The sequence below is a fragment of the Micromesistius poutassou genome, assembly GCF_964030765.1.
Source record: "Micromesistius poutassou genome assembly, chromosome: 17".
Classification (NCBI taxonomy): Eukaryota; Metazoa; Chordata; class Actinopteri; order Gadiformes; family Gadidae; genus Micromesistius; species Micromesistius poutassou.
In genome coordinates, this window is record NC_140287.1 from 16,494,526 (window position 1) to 16,512,331 (window position 17,806).

At 48.4% G+C, this 17,806-nt stretch overlaps 2 protein-coding genes across 2 annotated transcripts; both read right to left on the bottom strand.

The window, feature by feature from the left end:
• Positions 1 to 909: 909 nt before the first annotated feature.
• On the bottom strand, positions 910 to 6,183 carry LOC311362551 (kinesin-like protein KIF3B; the record flags this gene model as incomplete). Its single annotated transcript, XM_084482416.1, has 7 exons — positions 910 to 1,089; positions 1,570 to 1,713; positions 2,167 to 2,287; positions 3,035 to 3,153; positions 3,929 to 4,051; positions 4,498 to 4,599; positions 4,726 to 6,183. 7 exons carry the CDS (start codon positions 6,181 to 6,183, stop codon positions 910 to 912), a joined length of 2,247 nt encoding a protein of 748 aa, XP_084338542.1.
• A 548-nt stretch (positions 6,184 to 6,731) lies between these two features.
• Positions 6,732 to 17,679, bottom strand: hadhab (hydroxyacyl-CoA dehydrogenase trifunctional multienzyme complex subunit alpha b). Its single transcript, XM_084482415.1, has 20 exons — positions 17,555 to 17,679; positions 16,812 to 16,850; positions 16,627 to 16,697; positions 16,374 to 16,507; positions 15,239 to 15,377; positions 14,877 to 14,996; positions 14,269 to 14,371; positions 13,811 to 13,933; positions 13,283 to 13,401; positions 12,557 to 12,613; positions 12,337 to 12,446; positions 11,740 to 11,874; positions 11,101 to 11,272; positions 10,861 to 10,947; positions 10,472 to 10,612; positions 10,188 to 10,256; positions 8,643 to 8,838; positions 8,280 to 8,394; positions 7,703 to 7,848; positions 6,732 to 7,295 (listed from the first exon to the last, which is right to left on the bottom strand). Exons 1-20 carry the CDS (start codon positions 17,619 to 17,621, stop codon positions 7,150 to 7,152), a joined length of 2,289 nt encoding a protein of 762 aa, XP_084338541.1. The 5' UTR covers positions 17,622 to 17,679; the 3' UTR covers positions 6,732 to 7,149.
• Positions 17,680 to 17,806: the final 127 nt, after the last annotated feature.

Sequence of the window (17,806 nt, forward strand, 5' to 3'; positions counted from 1 at the left end):
AATGCTTTGGGCCACATTGGATATAAAACAACAAGCAGCCAATGAAGATGCTCCACATCCCAGAACTAAACTTAGCCTAAACTTCATAATAAATACAAATAGTTAATCTGGTTACATCAAAAACATGCTCACGGAACATCAGAAGCCCATGCCCAAACACAATCTTTAAGGAATAAATAAAAAACCCTGAAATAATAATCAAAAGTGAACTACAAGTCTGCTATACATACACCCTCCTACGGCTGTCCTACTGAGCGCCAGGGGACGTGTCCCGGGGGGAGTGACCCTCTGCGGCGGCGGCAGTGGGCGGGGGGCTCTCCAGGGATGGGTAGAGGGCGGAGGAGGGCCTCTGCCTGGGGGTGTCGGCCAGGCACTGAGCTCCGGAGCCCAGAGAGCTGGAGGAGGAGGAGGAGGTGACGCGCTGGCCTTGGGGTGCCTGGTACCTGGGCGGAGCAGAGGGGACATGGCTGTTATCCACAGGGAGAGGAGGTCAGTGATGGAGGTCGGCGTGGTCACGTGACTTCCTCTGGTTGTGTCAAACGTGACTTTTAATTAATGTTTGTGTGTTAATTGTATCAACAACTGTATAATTATACCTATCGGTGTAATATAATTTAAAATAAATGAGTTGAAAAAAATTCTCCTGGAATAAAATAAAACAAAAGTATGAAAAGTATACAAGAGTTAATGTTAATAAAGAGTTAACAAGCTGGACATTGCAGTCAGGCACGGTAAATACCTATAAGTACCTTCCACCCTTGGACTCCACTTGCACGAATAGGGTCGTACTAAAGGTTTAGCATTGTTATAACAACTACAGCCGTACAACGTTACATTATCATTCATGTTAAAACAGGACTACACTCATGCTCAGAATCAGAAGAACTGTCAGATGGTGAACGTGAACCCTTACCAGGAGCGGGACTTGCGCACGCGGGCAGCGGGGCCCCTCTCCCTGAGGGACACCCCGGGGGGGAGGTCCCTGCCGGGCCGGGGGGAGAAGACCCTCTCCAGGTGGGCTCCGTTCAGGTTCAGGGTGAACATGGCGGGAGGAGACATGTCCAGCTCCAGCAGCAGGATGTTCTCCGCCTGCAGGAGAGGAGAGAGAGAGAGATGAGGTTATTGAACACTGAGCTACAACACCCCAGAGTAAAGTCAGGCCTGATTTGAAAGAAGAAATGTATGAATGTGATGACTCATGAATGCATAAACATATGCATAAGCATTAAAAGTGAATACAAATACATATGTTACAATGTAAAGAGTATGAAACAGAAGCGCTCAAAATGGTCATAACATTTTTGTTTAATTTAAAGTAATTAAAAGAGGAAATCCTTGCGTCCCATGTCTAATTTACACTTAAAGATAAGAGATCATGTCAGATATCATGAGATGACGAGGACTTGATCATAAATGATCATGCTAGTAATCATGATATTCTTGTGATCTTGCAATAATGGTGCAATAACAGACAGTAAATAAGGCCCCAGAGCCCTCGGGAACGTTCCTCTAATGCACTTTGGTTTGATTGCATGAACAGGAAACAACGTAAGGAAGATATAGACGGACCTGGTATCTGGATGGGGCTCCCGTTGCCGTGGCAACCGCCATCTGTGCGTACTGACTGATGGGTCTCTTGTAACCGACGACGGAGGTGGGCCTCCTCTTCACCTCGGTGGGGGCCCTGGGGGGGAGGGGGGGGGGGGGGGTGCACTCATTGATAAACCCAGAGACACTCACACCCAGAGACGGGCTTCAAGGGTTCTGAATACATCTCCCTAATTAAAGGAGGACTTCCTTTCGTGTACAGGAGGACTTCCTTTCGTGTACATGTAATATCGTTTTGCTGGCTGACTCATCACATCCATCTGGACTTTATCCTCATCGTTGTACAATTGGTCTAAACTTGTTTGTTTTCTGATGTTTTTAGCGTGAATCACTTCAAACACATTCACGGACAATGGACAATAACGCTTTTTCTAATGTCGAACCTCAATGATGACATCCACAAAGCACAGGAAATACCAGGAAAGTATTAGAACATGCGGATGATGGAAAACACTGTTTCATATAAATCATAAAACACAATTTAATGTGAATTGAATCAACAGGATTCCTAACGTTTTTTCCGTGTGTTTCCAGCTGTGGGTGGATGGACGTTGTGACTGACCTGTCGGACGCGAGGATGGGTTGGAACCTCCACTGCTCCTCCTCGCCGTCAAAGTACACTCTGTTCATCATCTTGTTCTTCTCCTCTGGCGGGATGAAGTTCTCGATCAGCATGAACCTGCAGACGGGCAGTTTATTGGTGAGCAGTTAGTTGGATGTCTTTTCATATCCAACTTAATAACCTAAAGATATTCTATTCTATTCTATTTGGAAAGTGCAATGACAAAAACAGTTTTCACTTTTTTATATCCATGTTCAAACTAACGTCATCAACATTGTAAAAATGTGCTTACCAAACACGGCTGAGTCCTTTACCAACCACAGTAACCAATTAGGATTAATGCATGACTAAATGTGGTTAAACATATACTGTTTACTGTGTAGGACTGGTACTCACTCCTCATTCAGCAGATGCTTGTATCCAAAGCATCTTGTGTGTGTGTGTGTGTGTGTGTGTGTGTGTGTGTCTGTAGTGAGAGTGTGTGTGTGTCTGTCTGTCTGTCTGTCTGTCTGTCTGTCTGTCTGTCTGTCTGTGTGTGTGTGTGTGTGTGTCTGTAGTGAAAGTGTGTGTGTGTGTCTGTAGTGAGAGTGTGTGTGTGTGTGTGTGTGTGTGTGTGGTCTGTAGTGAGAGTGTGTGTGTGTGTGTGTGTGTGTGTGTGTGTGTGTGTGTGTCTGTATTGAGAGAGAGTGTGTGTGTGTGTGTCTGTAGTGAGAGTGTGTGTGTGTGTGTGTGTGTGTGTGTGCGTCTGTATTGAGAGAGTGTGTGTGTGTGTGTGTGTGTGTGTGTGTCTGTAGTGAAAGTGTGTGTGTGTCTGTAGTTGAGAGTGTGTGTGTGTGTGTGTGTGTGTGTGTGTGTGTGACCTACTTGTACTTGAGTTCTCTGGTCAGTTCGTTCTGGGTCTGCTCCAGCTCTTGTCTGGTCAACACGTGCTCCTCGATGACATCACACATCTCCAACCTCACCATCTGCAGCTTGGCATAAAGCTGATCAAAAGAGAAGACCACCTCAGGTTATGGTACTGCTGCAGGCAAAACAATGTGCATTAGTTTGTTCAAGTGCAGTTAAACCAACTATCCATCTATCTATCCATTTCTATTTTTCTCCCTCTACTTCTCTCTCTCCCTTAGCCCCCCCCCCCTTCCTCTCATCTCCATCCCCCTCCCATCCCTCCCTCTATCTATCTACTTCTCTATCTCTCTCTCTCACTGAGTCCCTCTTCCTCCCCCCCACCTCCCTCTGTCCCTCTCCCTCCCCCTCTCTCCCTCTGTCCCTCTCCGTCCCCCCTCTCTCCCTCTGTCCCTCTCCCTCCCCCCTCTCTCCCTCTCCCCTCTGTCCCTCTCCCTCCCCCCTTTGTCCCTCTCCCTCCCCCCATCTCCCTCTGTCCCTCTCCCTCTCCCTCCCCCCTCTCTCCCTCTCCCTCTGTCCCTCTCCCTCCCCCCTCTGTCCCTCTCCCTCCCCCCTCTCTCCCTCTCCCCTCTGTCCCTCTCCCTCCCCCCTTTGTCCCTCTCCCTCCCCCCATCTCCCTCTGTCCCTCTCCCTCTCCCTCCCCCCTCTGTCCCTCTCCCTCCCCCCTCTCTCCCTCTGTCCCTCTCCCTCCCCCCTCTCTCCCTCTCCCTCGCCCCTCTCTCCCTCTGTCCCTCTCCCTCCCCCCTCTGTCCCTCTCCCTCCCCCCACTCGCCCTCCCTCTGTGCTGGTGTTATGGGCGTGGCCGTGTGGAGCGTGGTCTCTAGGGTGTGAGTGAGTCATCCTCGTCTTCACCTTCCTCAGCTTCCTGGTCTTCAGCTCCACTTCGTGGTGCATGGAGGAGAAGGTGTCCCTCATCTCCAGCGTCTCCTCATCCTGCAGCATCATCAGCTGCCTCATCTCCCGCTCCCGTCTGATCTGGAGGCAGGCAGAGCGCTTGGCATTACCATGTGTTAACCCCAGGGCTAGGGTTAGGGTTAGGGTTGGGGTTAGGGTTGGGGTTAGGGTTAGGGTAACCCAAGGGAGGGGCCTGGGGTGGCATTAACCCCCCCAAAATAAAGAACCACACATTTGATTTCACTCCTGGGCCCATTCTTAAACAGTCTGGTGCCCCTGGTGCCTGCAGTGTTTAGCCTCGGAAAAATAGGATTAAAAAAAACAGGAACTAGGATTTAAGAAAACAAAAAAATAGTCTCATTATTTTTGAAACATACACTTCAGTTTCGTACTCAATATTGTTTTGATCATATTTCCAGGGAGATGAATACATGGGGAATCTGAAACCATTTGAAATACTTGGGACTTCCATTTCAGTCATCGCTGGCAGATCACGAGTTCCTCGGGCTACTGGGGTGTTTGCTTACCTGCTCGGCGATCTCCTGTCTCTTGAGCGTCAGCATTTTCTGCTGCTCATTCGTGTGATCGATTATGTTCTTCCCCCCAACCAGGAGTTTGCTCTCCATGGCCTGAGAAACAAAGAAGACATCAATCCATCAATTATTGATGCAGGGAGAATCTTTTGTTTCCAACCGATATGCCTTTATGATCCAATGTCCTCCACTACGGAGTGTCTGCAGCCCAACATGCTGTACCTTGTACTTCTCGATGATCTTCTCCAGGGCTTCTTGGTCCGACTGGATGTCGTCCTTGTGTGTCTCCTTCTCCCCCCACTCCTTAAACTTCTCCCTGGCTCCCAGCTGGAAGCAGGAGCCGCTCCCGATGTTCCCGTCGTCTGCACCACCTCCTCCTCCTCCTCCTCCGTCTTCCTTCAGCATGGAGTTCCACACCATCATGTCCCGCTCCTTGTACCCCCCCACCTCCTCCTCCTCCTCCGTGCCGGGCAGACACCTGCTCAGCCGCTTGCTGTCCCTGCGCCTCCTCCGCCGCTCCTTGGCCAGGATCCCTCGCTCCTCCAGCTGCGCCTTCAGCCGGGCGATCTCCTCCTGGAACTCCCTGAGCAGCGCGTCCTTGGGGTCCTCGTTGATGCGGGGCTTGTTCTTGATGTTCTTGGCGCGGCTGGCGTAGCGCAGCGTGGTGAGGGTCTCGTCGTGGTGCCGGCCCGACGGCCCCACCGTGGCCAGCATCACCGTCTTGGCGTTCCCGCCCAGGGAGTCCTGCAGCAGCCGCGTGAGCTTGGAGTCGCGGTACGGCACGTGGGTGCTGCGGCCGTCCACCAGCGCCGAGATGACGTTGCCCAGCGCCGAGAGGGACAGGTTGATCTTGGCGGCCTCCTTCAGCCGCTTGCCCTTGGCGCCGGTCTTGCTCTGGCGCTCGCTGCCGGCCAGGTCCACCATGTTGAGCTTGCCCACGCGGATGTGGTCCTCGCCGTCCGGCCCCACCTCGCTGCACTCCACCGTCACCACGAAGATGGCGTGGGAGCGGGAGCTGCGGTCGTTCATGTGGGTGAAGCCCACGGCCCGGGACTGGTTCCCCATGTTCATCACGTGCTCCAGCTCGGACACGTTCTTGGTGACCACCGAGGACAGGTCTCTGACGTAGACCCCGCAGTCGGCGTTCTCCTTCAGCTCCAGACTCCGGCTGTTGTCTTTGCATAAGAGGTCTCTGATCTCCTCCTGGTAGATCTCCAGGTAGGACGCCCTGACCAGGTACTTCTGATTCTGAGTTCTGGAGATCTGGGTGAAAATGTGCTCAAACGAATTTGGTACAATCCCCCGTTCTTCTGGATTGTTGGAAACACCTTGCATCGTATACGTCTTACCTGTGCCTGTCTGGCCGTAGGCGAATATCGTTCCGTTGAAGCCGTGAAGCACCGACTCCACCAGGGGTCCCACCGTGTCGTCGTAGATGTCCATTTGATTTGATTTACAGTCGTAGACGGAATCAAACGTGAACGTTTTCTGAGGTTGTTCGATCGGTGCGTTGGGGTTTCGAATGGTGATCTGTCCCAATTTGTCGTTTATCTCCAAAATGTTTTCCCGTTCCGTCGGGCCGGTTTCTCTCCGGTTTAACGGGCGGCAGCGGACCACCACCCTCACCGACTCCGAATGTTTGGTTTTAGACATTTTGGTTAACGTATTCATCTTCAGCATACGAGGCGACTACTTCGCCATGGCCTTCGTAAACACCGGTCGTTATCTCGAGTCTTGCGTGTCCTCCGTTCTCCATCCAGGTGCGATGGCTGTGTTGTTTAAATGGTATTTTAGTGGAAGCTCGAGGAGACACGCCTCACCTTATCCCGGCTGTCGGCCGCTGAGGTCCGGATCGATACGGTCGGCGCGTCCTCCGCCCAGAGCATCTTTCAGGAGGAGTGCTGAAAGGATGCTGCGACACGAGCCTCTCCCGAGGAGGACCACAGAGCAACACACTACTCGACCGGCCCAACCCCAACCCTCACTAACACACCCCAGCCTCCGTAGCTCACCGACTGTACACACCCTAGTGTGTGTGTGTCTGTACACACCCCGGTGGGTCTGGCTGCGGACAATGGGAAGCAGACATGTGACTTATCCGACGAATTGGGTTTGAGACATGCTCTCATCCTGTGATGCGACTCCCGACAGTATTTTAATTCTTTGATCACACAATGAAAATTATATTTAATTGTAGATAATTCTTTTTCATGAATAACCAGTTTGAGGATGGTTGGGAAGTATTTAATTTAGTAGCTCAAATGTACATTAGCTTATGCAATAATGGCTTAATTAGATTAGAGGCCTAATGTAGAAAAGACACGTAAGTGCATTGGAAGACGTCCAACCAAAAACAGCCCAGATAAGTATGAATATGTTTTATATTAACAGGTTTTGCAAGGGCATGAATAAACCATTAGGTTTAAAATTTTCCGAACTCCACAGCAGCACAAAGAATAATCAAAATGGTATCAAAAAAAAATAGAACAACTTCTGTGAGATCTCATTCAACATTTTTTCCGTTGCAATAGGACTAAGCCGTTAGTTATCTCTGCAGGCACGGTCTACACAGCGGTTAGGCACATCACTAGTCAGTCACAATCTATTGGGCAGAGTTCTGTGGAGTTGGTCGGCAGCGGCGACGCCTCACTGGTGGAACCTCCTGCTGGGGTCTTTGGCGTGGTCCAGGAGCAGCTGGCAGGGCGTGAAGTGGTCTCCGTACACCGCCTCGTACGCCCGCATCTTCTCCACCAGCTTGTCTGCGCCGAACGTGTCCACGAAGCGGAACGGCCCTGAGAAAGACGCACCAGACGATAACCCGATTATCTGCCTTGCTTTGTCCTCCTTCATATTTATTTATGGACTATTGTCGGATTACAACCATATGTCCCAAAACCTGAAAATGAAAAATTAGAATTCTAAAATGTAGAATTTATATTACAGGTATATACATCAACGTCTTGTTTTATTGAACGTGATTGATTATGATTTAAAAAAAAAAAGTTGTTTTGTTCGGTTGAACAAAATGGTCCCTTCCTCGTCCCCGTTTCCAAGCTCCTCCCACAGAGCCCAGAGCTCCTCCCACAGAGCCCAGAGCTCCTCCCACAGAGCCAGAAGCTCCTCCCACAGAGCCAGAAGCTCCTCCCACAGTGCCCGGAGCTCCTCCCACAGAGCCAGAAGCTCCTCCCACTGCACTCACCTCCCAGGCAGGGCGGGAAGCCCAGGCCGAACACGGCCCCGATGTCGCCCTCCACCGGGCTGCTCAGGATCCCCTCCTGGAGGCACATCACCGCCTCGTTCACGAACCGCGACACCAGCCGGTACTGCACGTCAGAGTCCGACGAGCTGGGAACACACAGAACCGGGTTCACCAGAGGGAACAGAACACCACACAGAACCGGGTTCACCAGAGCAACAGAACAGCACCTCCTACTCCTCATAGTGGAGTGGTAGCCTGCAGTCTAGCCTGTAGGACTCAGTGAGCAAAAGGCCTAACCCCTCCCTCCTCCTTCACCACACGCCTCCCAATACACTGCTGCTCGCAACTAAACGATATACAATATATATTATTATTATTATTATATATTATACAGAGAGCTCTGTAAGAAGAACCTGCATTGACTCATCTGGAAGACACTTTCATCTGCAGCCTCCATACGGCGAGTTATAGACTTTAAATGCAATGTAATAAGATGAATTATTAATGGTAACAAATAACCTCCAGAGATTAAAGAGCTGCCAGCCCATAATAACCCGGGATCAGAGCGGGGGCTTACACTGAGGGGTGGGGGGTCAGCTTGTACTTCTCCATGATGTCGTCCAACTCCCGGTTCACCTCCTTGGTCTTCAGGCCCTGCTGGTAAACGTAGCAGCCCTTCCCCGACTTACGTCCTGCATGTGGACAACATTTCATTTAAGATTAAGGGTTAGGGTTATAGTGAGTGTCCTTAGCCTCGAAGCCCAGCTCCACCATGGTCTTCAGCACCACGTTGGGTTAGTGTTAGAGTAAGGGGTTAGGGACAGGGCTGAGTGTCCTTACCCTTGAAGCCCAGCTCCACCATGGTCTTCAGCACCACGTTGGGTTAGGGTTAGTGTTAGAGTAAGGGGTTAGGGTTAGGGACAGGGTTGAGTGTCCTTACCCTTGAAGCCCAGCTCCACCATGGTCTTCAGCACCTCCACGTTGCCGCCGCCGAAGCGCGATCCGAAGGCCTTGCCGAGGTCCTCGGCCACGTGCGCCGCCACGTCGATGCCCACCTCGTCCGCCAGCGTGGCCGTGCCCACCGGGAAGCCGAAGCTGGTGGTCAGCTGGTCCAGCTTCTGGGGCCCCACCCCCTCCTGGAAGAGCACAACAACAACAACAACATCAGGGATAGATACTAGACAACAACAACATGGATAGATACTAGACAACAACATCAGGGATAGATACTAGACAACAACAACATGGATAGATACTAGACAACAACAACAACATGGATAGATACTAGACAACAACAACAACAACATGGATAGATACTAGACAACAACAACAACATCATGGATAGATACTAGACAACAACAACATCCATCATGGATAGATACTAGACAACAACAACATCCATCATGGAGATACTAGACAACAACAACATGGATAGATACTAGACAACAACAACAACATGGATAGATACTAGACAACAACAACAACATGGATAGATACTAGACAACAACAACAACAACAGGGATAGATACTAGACAACAACAACAACAACATCAGGGATAGATACTAGACAACAACATGGATAGATACTAGACAACAACAACAACATGGATAGATACTAGACAACAACAACATGGATAGATACTAGACAACAACAACAACATGGATAGATACTAGACAACAACAACAACATGGATAGATACTAGACAACAACAACATGGATAGATACTAGACAACAACAACATCCAACATGGATAGATACTAGACAACAACAACAACATGGATAGATACTAGACAACAACAACAACAACATGGATAGATACTAGACAACAACATCATGGATAGATACTAGACAACAACAACATCATGGATAGATACTAGACAACAACAACATCATGGATAGATACTAGACAACAACAACATCATGGATAGATACTAGACAACAACAACATCATGGATAGATACTAGACAACAACAACATCATGGATAGATACTAGACAACAACAACATCATGGATAGATACTAGACAACAACAACAACATGGATAGATACTAGACAACAACAACATCATGGATAGATACTAGACAACAACAACATCATGGATAGATACTAGACAACAACAACATGGAGATACTAGACAACAACAATAACATGGATAGATACTCTCGGTCACATACAACCACATCAATCGCAAATAAATACTTAACAATCAATCCTAAACAAATACTAACCAACAACCATAACGATATGACTTCCCTAGGCCCCACCCCTTACTGGAAATACACAAACAAATTCAATAAATAACAATAATCTCAATCATTCAATGAATAACAATAATATATATAATACTGTATAAATCGATCTAAAAAGTAAACAATAACAGCTCCTTCGACCCCCACTTCCAGCAAGCAGGTCACACAATGTTGTGTTGGTATGTTGTGTTAACGATGCGGTACACAACGTTGTGTTGGTGCGTTGCGGTACCGACCTGCAGCACTCTGACAGCCTCCCCCAGCATGGGTCCAAGACACCTGGTGGTGTAGAACCCGGGCCCGTCCTACACACACACACACACACACACAATAATGTTATACCTTGAAATATAAGAGTTAATAAATATAAGGGTTGAAAAATAGGGGTCAAATATAGGGCTAAAACAAGCAGAAAAAAAAAAAAAATCACAATCAACATAAAAAGGTCATTACAAAAACATACACGTTAACAAAGTGGCGTTAAATGGGGTTTGTGCGTGAGTGTGTGCGTGCGCCTCACCCCAACCACGATGATGACCTTGCCCTGCTTGAGGCCGACGGCCACGGCGGCGGCCGTGGTGTCCTTGGAGGTCTTGTCGGTGGTGATGATCTCCAGCAGCTGCATCTTGTCCACCGGGGAGAAGTAGTGCATGCCGATGACCTGGGGGACGGGGGACAGGGGAGGGACACGACCTTTAATCAACCAGCGCCGTGGAGACGACTAACTCTGGTCTGATGGGCGGTGACGGGTTATTGTATAAGACACGCAGTGTAGAACAATACATGAAAAAAGACCTGCATTCATTAAATAGAAAGAAAACCGCATTCAATTATTTTCAGATGGGGTCGGGGGGGGGGATGACTGCTCCATTTATCCAATTAGAATGAGTGAGTGCATTGATTACCAACCTTATCCGGTCTTATACTGGCAGCCGCGATGTCCTTGATGGGCAGTGCGGACGTATTGCTGGCGAATATACAGTGTGGAGAAATGACCTGTAACACATGGATTAGGTTAGGCTGTTCCTACAGTCAGGGTCAGGGTCTGGGATACTGGTACACATCAGCAGCCCAGAGAGGACTGGAGCCCAGAGAGGACTGGAGGCCCAGAGAGGACTGGAGCCCAGACAGGACGTGCACTCTACTCACAGCTTCCACCTCCTTGAGGACCTTGTGCTTGATGTTGATGTCTTCAAACACGGCCTCGATCACCATGTCGGCCTTCTCGAAGCCGCTGTAGTCCAGCTGGCCCGTCAGGCCGGACAGGATGGAGTCCCGCTCGAACGACGTGATGCTCCTCTTCTTGGTCTTGGTGTTGAGTCTAGGTGGGGAGGGGCACACCATGAGATTTAGGGCAGAAACAAGAAACAGCCAGCAGACTCCTTAATGAAATATATTAGCCTGGCTATTGCCAGACCAAGCGCAATCATAGATTGCACGTTGGTCTGGGGATTCATTTTCTTCAGCACAAGAGTTGTGATCAACGGGCCAAGTTAAATTGACTCTGTATGCAATTGGCTGCTTGCCGTTGCTTCCCTGTAGTCATTGTGTTAAACCAGCCTGGTAGTTTTACTTAAGGTTAACCCCTTTCTCATTCCCACGCCCACTTCAGCAGATCAATACACGGACTCTCAGTGTGTTACCGATGCATGAAATGAACACAAAGTCCCATGCTAGATACAGAAACAAAGGAAGCATGGAAACAAACCACAAATATAACCAGTATAAAGTTTTTCTAAATATGTTTGATCCGGCATGAGGCCAGGAGGACTGGAGGATGAGACGGACCCTTTGTAGACCTGCTGCTCGCCCCGGGCCAGGCCTGGCACCGTGGTGTCCTTCAGGATGGTGTGGATGCCCTTGTCCACCGTCACCTGGGCCACGCCCGCCCCCATCAGACCTGCTCCCAGGATGGCCAGCGTCCTGACGGGGAGAGACGCACACACACGCTTAGCTTAGCAACCCACCGGTGCCCGCCTCAAGACACTGTCTCATTTCACTGTATACTATAATGTCAACTCTTAAATCAAGATCTTAAATCAATCCTCTCCGTTTAGAGTGTTCAAACGACTTCAAGAATCAATGTTGTTGTTGTACCACGTTGTATTCATTTATGGTCTTCTGGTCTTATGTACCATCATTGCAGAGAGCACTTTAAATATATCTTACCACTAACCCACCTCTGCACTTTATCACTCATTGTCCATTACAACCCTCACTTGATTAATTGATAAAAAAAAATAATAATAATAATTGCCATACTGCCATACTAATGTATAGACACACGCGTACATTATAGTATGAATGACACTGTACAAAAAATGTCCTTTTCATCTTGTAAAATGCATCCGTGGACCAAGCGCTCGTGGTGCGTATCAGACGTACTTCACCGGTCTCACAGGGGTCCCAAAGCGGTTCTTCTTGCAGATCACCTGGCCCTGATAGAGGCCGATGAGGGCTTCGGATTCTGTCGTTTTCGCCAACTGACCGAAATTCTGAATGACAGCAAAAATACAAATATATTGGTTGCCAGTCGCAGTCATCACATCTGGCTGGTATGCATTAGAGAGTATTAGAGATATGAACGCCAGAGCTTCCTCCACACCTGAGACTCAGCCAGATACCCTGCGTCCGGGCCCTGCTCCAAACCAGCCTTCACACTCTGAAACCACGAGGGACACACATGTCAGCACACAGTCACACTATTCGGACTGAAGTTAAGCAAAAAAACTAAAACATCTTCCTCCCCTCAATAGACCTCTGAAGAATAAGTCCCGCCTCCGAGGCTCCCAGTTCCCTCGGTCAAATGGGAAATAACATGGGGTTTTTGAATGATCGTACATGGCAAACTCTGTAGGTGGCGAAGAAGGTTTTTGGATTGTTGGTGCCGTTAAAGTAGTAAACGATTATTATTATGTTTTGGGGTGGGAAGGGGTGTGTGTTTGTTGCTACAGAATCGTTTCTGTATGTTATGTTGTATGATTGTCTATATATAAAAAAGAAAAATTGCAAGTCATAAAAAAAAAATAAGTTAGCATTATTATTAATGCTACTTTAATGGCACAGACAATCCAAAAACCCAGTTGCAACTACAATGGAAAAAGTGTGTAGTTCAAAACGTGACGCAGCTTTTACTTCTCCGCCACCTACAGAGTTTGTTATGTACGATCATTCAAAACCCCCATGTTATTTCCCATAGACATTTGACCGAGGGAACCGGAGCCTCGTAGGCGGGACTTATTCTTCAGAGGTCTATGAGGCAGAAACCCCAATATGGGCGGTGGCCAAACAACAGCCTCTGATCAGCGTGAGGGAGGAGAGCGTCACTCACGTCGATGATCTTCAGCGGCGCGGGGTACAGCCCCTTGCTCTGCTTCATCACTTTGCCGTGCACCGTTTTGTAGATCTGATTACGAACCACCGGGTAGCTCATGACGTAGTCCTGGAGCTCTGAGGAGGCAGTGGAGGACACGAGTCAGACAGGAGGGGAGGACATGATGGAGACACGAGGGGAGGACATGAGTGAGACACCGAGGGGAGGACACAAGTCAGACAACGAGGGGTGGACATGAGGGAGACACCGGACCAGGGGAGGACATGAGTGAGACACCGCGGGGAGGACATGAGTCAGACAACGAGGGGAGGACATGAGGGAGACACCGGACCAGGGGAGGACATGAGGGAGACACCGGACCAGGGGAGGACATGAGGGAGACACCAGGGGAGGACATGAGAGAGACACCAGGGGAGGACATGAGAGAGACACCAGGGGAGGACATGAGAGAGACACCAGGGGAGGACATGAGAGAGACACCAGGGGAGGACGAGACGGCAGCCGGGTGTGGGGTGTGTGGCTCACTCTGCATGGTGCCCTTCTCTTTCGTCAGGGGGACCTTCTTGGCAACGATTCCTCGGGCGAATTCGATGGCGACCTCCTCCAGGTACTCGATGGTCCTCTCCTCGGGGCCCTTCAGCCCCGGCCCTGAAACACCACAGCAGGACAGAAGGTAGGTGTGAATGAGTACTGTGGCGTCACCGGGGACACGTCTTAGTCAGGTGGTGTACTGACCAGGATTATTTTAATATTTTAAAAAGTTTTTTCCCATAAGAACCTCAAATAACTACTATAACTAGCCGAGGGACAATCGAGCAGCGCACACAGGACATTCAGTAGAAACACATATCCAAAGGAAAAAGCTTTGGATAAGGCAAGACTGATAACAATAAAGAAATGCAAACAATAACGGCTCCACTTAACCATATCATTTTTGGGGTTCCCGCGCAGGGACTTTGAACTGTGTTTGACACACGTCTTACCGAGAGGGTCCACCAGCTGGTGCACCAGCCCCATCTTCTTGGCCTTGTCCGCTCTGATGTTCCTACCAGTCAGCATCATGTCGAAGGCACTGGGGATTCCCACCTGCAGACGACATGAACATACGGTCACTTTCATTCCTTTAGGTCGATACAATATGGTCCGTCTCCTACACAGTACAGTCTCATACAGGCGGTAGGAGGATTATTATTATTTTTTCTTTTCTTATTATTTAAGAACAGATATCTTAACATGAATTAATGAGTGAGAGTTGAGAGTTGAAATAATATCAGTTTTATCTCCGATTTTGATTGGACATAGATTTGACTCCCCACAGACATGATTCAGCCAAATAAACCAACACTAATGCAATAACCAATAGGCAAAACGCCTTCAAGTGACCCTTGTTCATAAAAGGTATACCTAATTCTATAATATAACTAATTCATAATCATAAATATAATTGAACGCCTCGGGATCCATCAGAGCTGGTCAATGTGGCCCGGGAAAGGGAAGTCTGGGGCCCCCTGCTTGAGCTGCTGCCCCCACGACTCGACCCCGGATAAGCGATTTGACGATGAGGATGAGGATAATTGAAGGATAAACCTACCATCTTGGGCAGCCTCTGAGTGCCCCCGGCTCCGGGCAGTAGACCCAGCATGACCTCAGGGGTTCCCAGGACGGTCTTCTTGCTCTTGGTGGCGATACGGTACTGGCACGAGATGGCAAACTGAAAGGCACACAGAACAGGATGAGGTAAGACAAGAGTAGGATTACAGTTTGCTCAACAGGTATTGTTATAGCATGGTGGTGGTAGTTTGGTAAAACATAAAATAACCTCTTGTCAGAGTTGTCCACATTAAGTTCAGAGGTCTGACATAAGATGATACAACTTTCAGTGGAACACTTGTGTCACCATTGTGTTAAAAGGTGGTACAATATGAAGAACGCCGTCTTAATGATAGTGCTCACCTCAAGGCCTCCTCCTAAGCAGGAGCCGTTGATGGCGGCCACAATGGGCTTGGGGGATTTCTCAATCTTCTCAAACATCTTCTGCCCTTCCTGAGAAAGCCGAGTCACCTCCTCTGTGTTTGTACAGGCCTGGATCATGCTGCAAATGGACGATGAACCATGTTAGGATCATTCAAATGGCCGCATCGTTTGATGATATGTCAAACCACAGCCTTTTTCTGTTCGGACACATTTAACTATCCCTGTTGGGGGTGGGAATCTCTTGGCACCTCACGATTCGATTCCGATTCAGAGGTCAACGATTTGATTATAAAACGATTATCGATGCATCTCGATTCAACAGTTTTTTTAATGTACATTTCCATGTGGGATTTTCAAAAATATATATATACATCTGACTTTGCTACTCAGAGTTTGCTAATCACTTCCTACTTGTGTGATGATCATTAAAGACAATCAATAGATGAATTACCTTATCTAATATTTTATATTAGATAAAGTCTGTTCTCTGCACAGAGAACCCGCAAGCAGAAAGGAGTTTTCTGTAGCGCTCTGCAGCAGGTGAACAAATTTATTAAAAAAAATAAAAATACATTTTTTAAAAAGTTTTTTTCTTTTTAATTAAATTTGTTTCAGATTATAATTTTTTCTGCATTGAGACGGAATCATTCTAGAGAGAATCGTGATGCATCGAAGAATCGATTATTTTTCCCACTCCTAATCCCCGTTTACTTAATCCTACATAGCCTTGATATGAAGAACCTGAACCCTCTCAACCAGCTTGAAACAGTCTCACCCAGAGCCCAGACATTCTGATCCTACTTGTTCATGTGTTTCTCCGTGGAAGTCGGTTAAGATTGATTTGGGTCGTTTGAAGAAGATCACTATAAGTTGCTGGCACTGATCAGACACACTGACATCATCTCTGTTCTACCTCAGGATATCAAAATGCTTAGTGAATAAAAAAGTGGTTTGACACCGAAAAAGCTGATGACAGTAGATCCAATGTCACAAACACAAAATGTGAAACAATTTGCGGCAGAACTATATTGTCAAGTGCCAATCCAGCTCATCTTCCACCATGCTGTTGACAGAACCCAAAGCGGTGTGATAAGTGAGGAGCGATCGGTCCTACTTGATGTCGGCTCCAGCGATGAAGCAGCCCGGCTTGGAGGAGATGAGCACAGCGCTCCCGACCGCATTGTTGGCCCACACCTCCTCCATCACCTCCGACATCTCCTTCTGCATCTGGACTGACAAGGTGTTCACCTGGAGGGTGGAGGAATCATGGGTGGAGGCACAACAAAGAGTCACATTAAGTACATTAAGTGTGTGTCATTCAAATTAGCTGGATCCCATTCTGTAAACTTTATAGTAACTAATCGAACCTTGGAATTTGGGTCGTTCATCCGAATCACGGCCACATCTCCCTTGACTTCGTAGTTCACGTGCGTTCGGGCTAAACACGAACACAGAATGTCAAAGGTTGTTCATGACACGATGTAATGTGGCACGAATCATAATACATATTTCCAATGACAATTATTGTGGTTGTGTAGATTAAAAAAATTACCCATCATGGTGGAGGCGACGGAGAAGGTTCGAGAAGACCCTACAGAATATAAACAAAAATGAACAATGATGTATACGTTAAAATATGTTTAAAAAGTGTGGATATTTGTTGCATTTAACTACGTGTAGATGTTTATTGCATTACAAACTACAGAGGCATACATTGCAAAATCTAAACCGATACACAATAGTTCTGCAATTAGATTGTGTGTTGTTATGTGGGCCAAGGTGAGTCAAAGACGATGCTCTTCCGCACCGAGCTTTATTTTCAGTTAAAGAGAACACTAATTATTTGTAATAAAAACACATTTAACTTCATCCCTGCCATGTGTGTTATGGGTATGCTTGCCATGACCTCAGAGTCTCCTGCGGCTGGCCCCTGCCCTACTGCCTGACGGCTGACCCCTCACCTACATTCACCTCCCAGCACCAGACAGGAGCAGCAGGAGTGGACCAGTGAACTGAACCGGGTCAATGAGACAGTCACCCCGCCAGTAAACCAAAAGGTTAGTTTATATACGTTACCAACAACCTTTAGCCTTCCTGCATCTGTCATTACAGAAGAAGAGCCGACACTAAGCCGGTTAGTACTACTACTAACGTGACTAGAGCCTAGGAGCTAACAGCCGGGCTAGCGCCCCGTTCCGTCCCTCAGTCCTCCTCCAGCGGACGGCGGGTCCTCGTCGTTCGGGCCTAGGGTTTTCCTGAGAGAGCGGTTCCTTACCTATGAGAGCGGTTCCTTACCTGAGAGAGCGGGGTACCTCCTCGACGCTATCCTGGAGAGCACACCAAGGGCTCGTACACCGGCCATTTTGGAGGGAGGTCAGGAGCAAACAGCGGAAGACGGGGCTGTCAGCGGCGGCTCGTCGTGACATCAGACCGAGCACGAGGCGCACCGCACGCTGATTGGCTCTCGTCGGGAAGGGCCGACGTGATTGGCTCTCGTCGGGAAGGCCCGATGTGATTGGCTGATCTTGTGAAGCGTGTGGTCGAAGT

What these genes read in the sequence shown, in the direction of transcription:
- hadhab (XM_084482415.1), bottom strand. Translation starts at nt 17,621, where the DNA reads ATGGCCGGTGTACGAGCCCTTGGTGTGCTCTCCAGGATAGCGTCGAGG. An exon ending in AGGCTGTCAGAGTGCTGCAG is followed by an intron (nt 8,839 to 10,187) that starts GTCGGTACCGCA and finishes GTGCTCTTCCAG; the next exon opens with GAGGGGGTGGGGCCCCAGAA. An exon ending in GGTGGAGCTGGGCTTCAAGG is followed by an intron (nt 8,395 to 8,642) that starts GTAAGGACACTC and finishes GTCCACATGCAG; the next exon opens with GACGTAAGTCGGGGAAGGGC.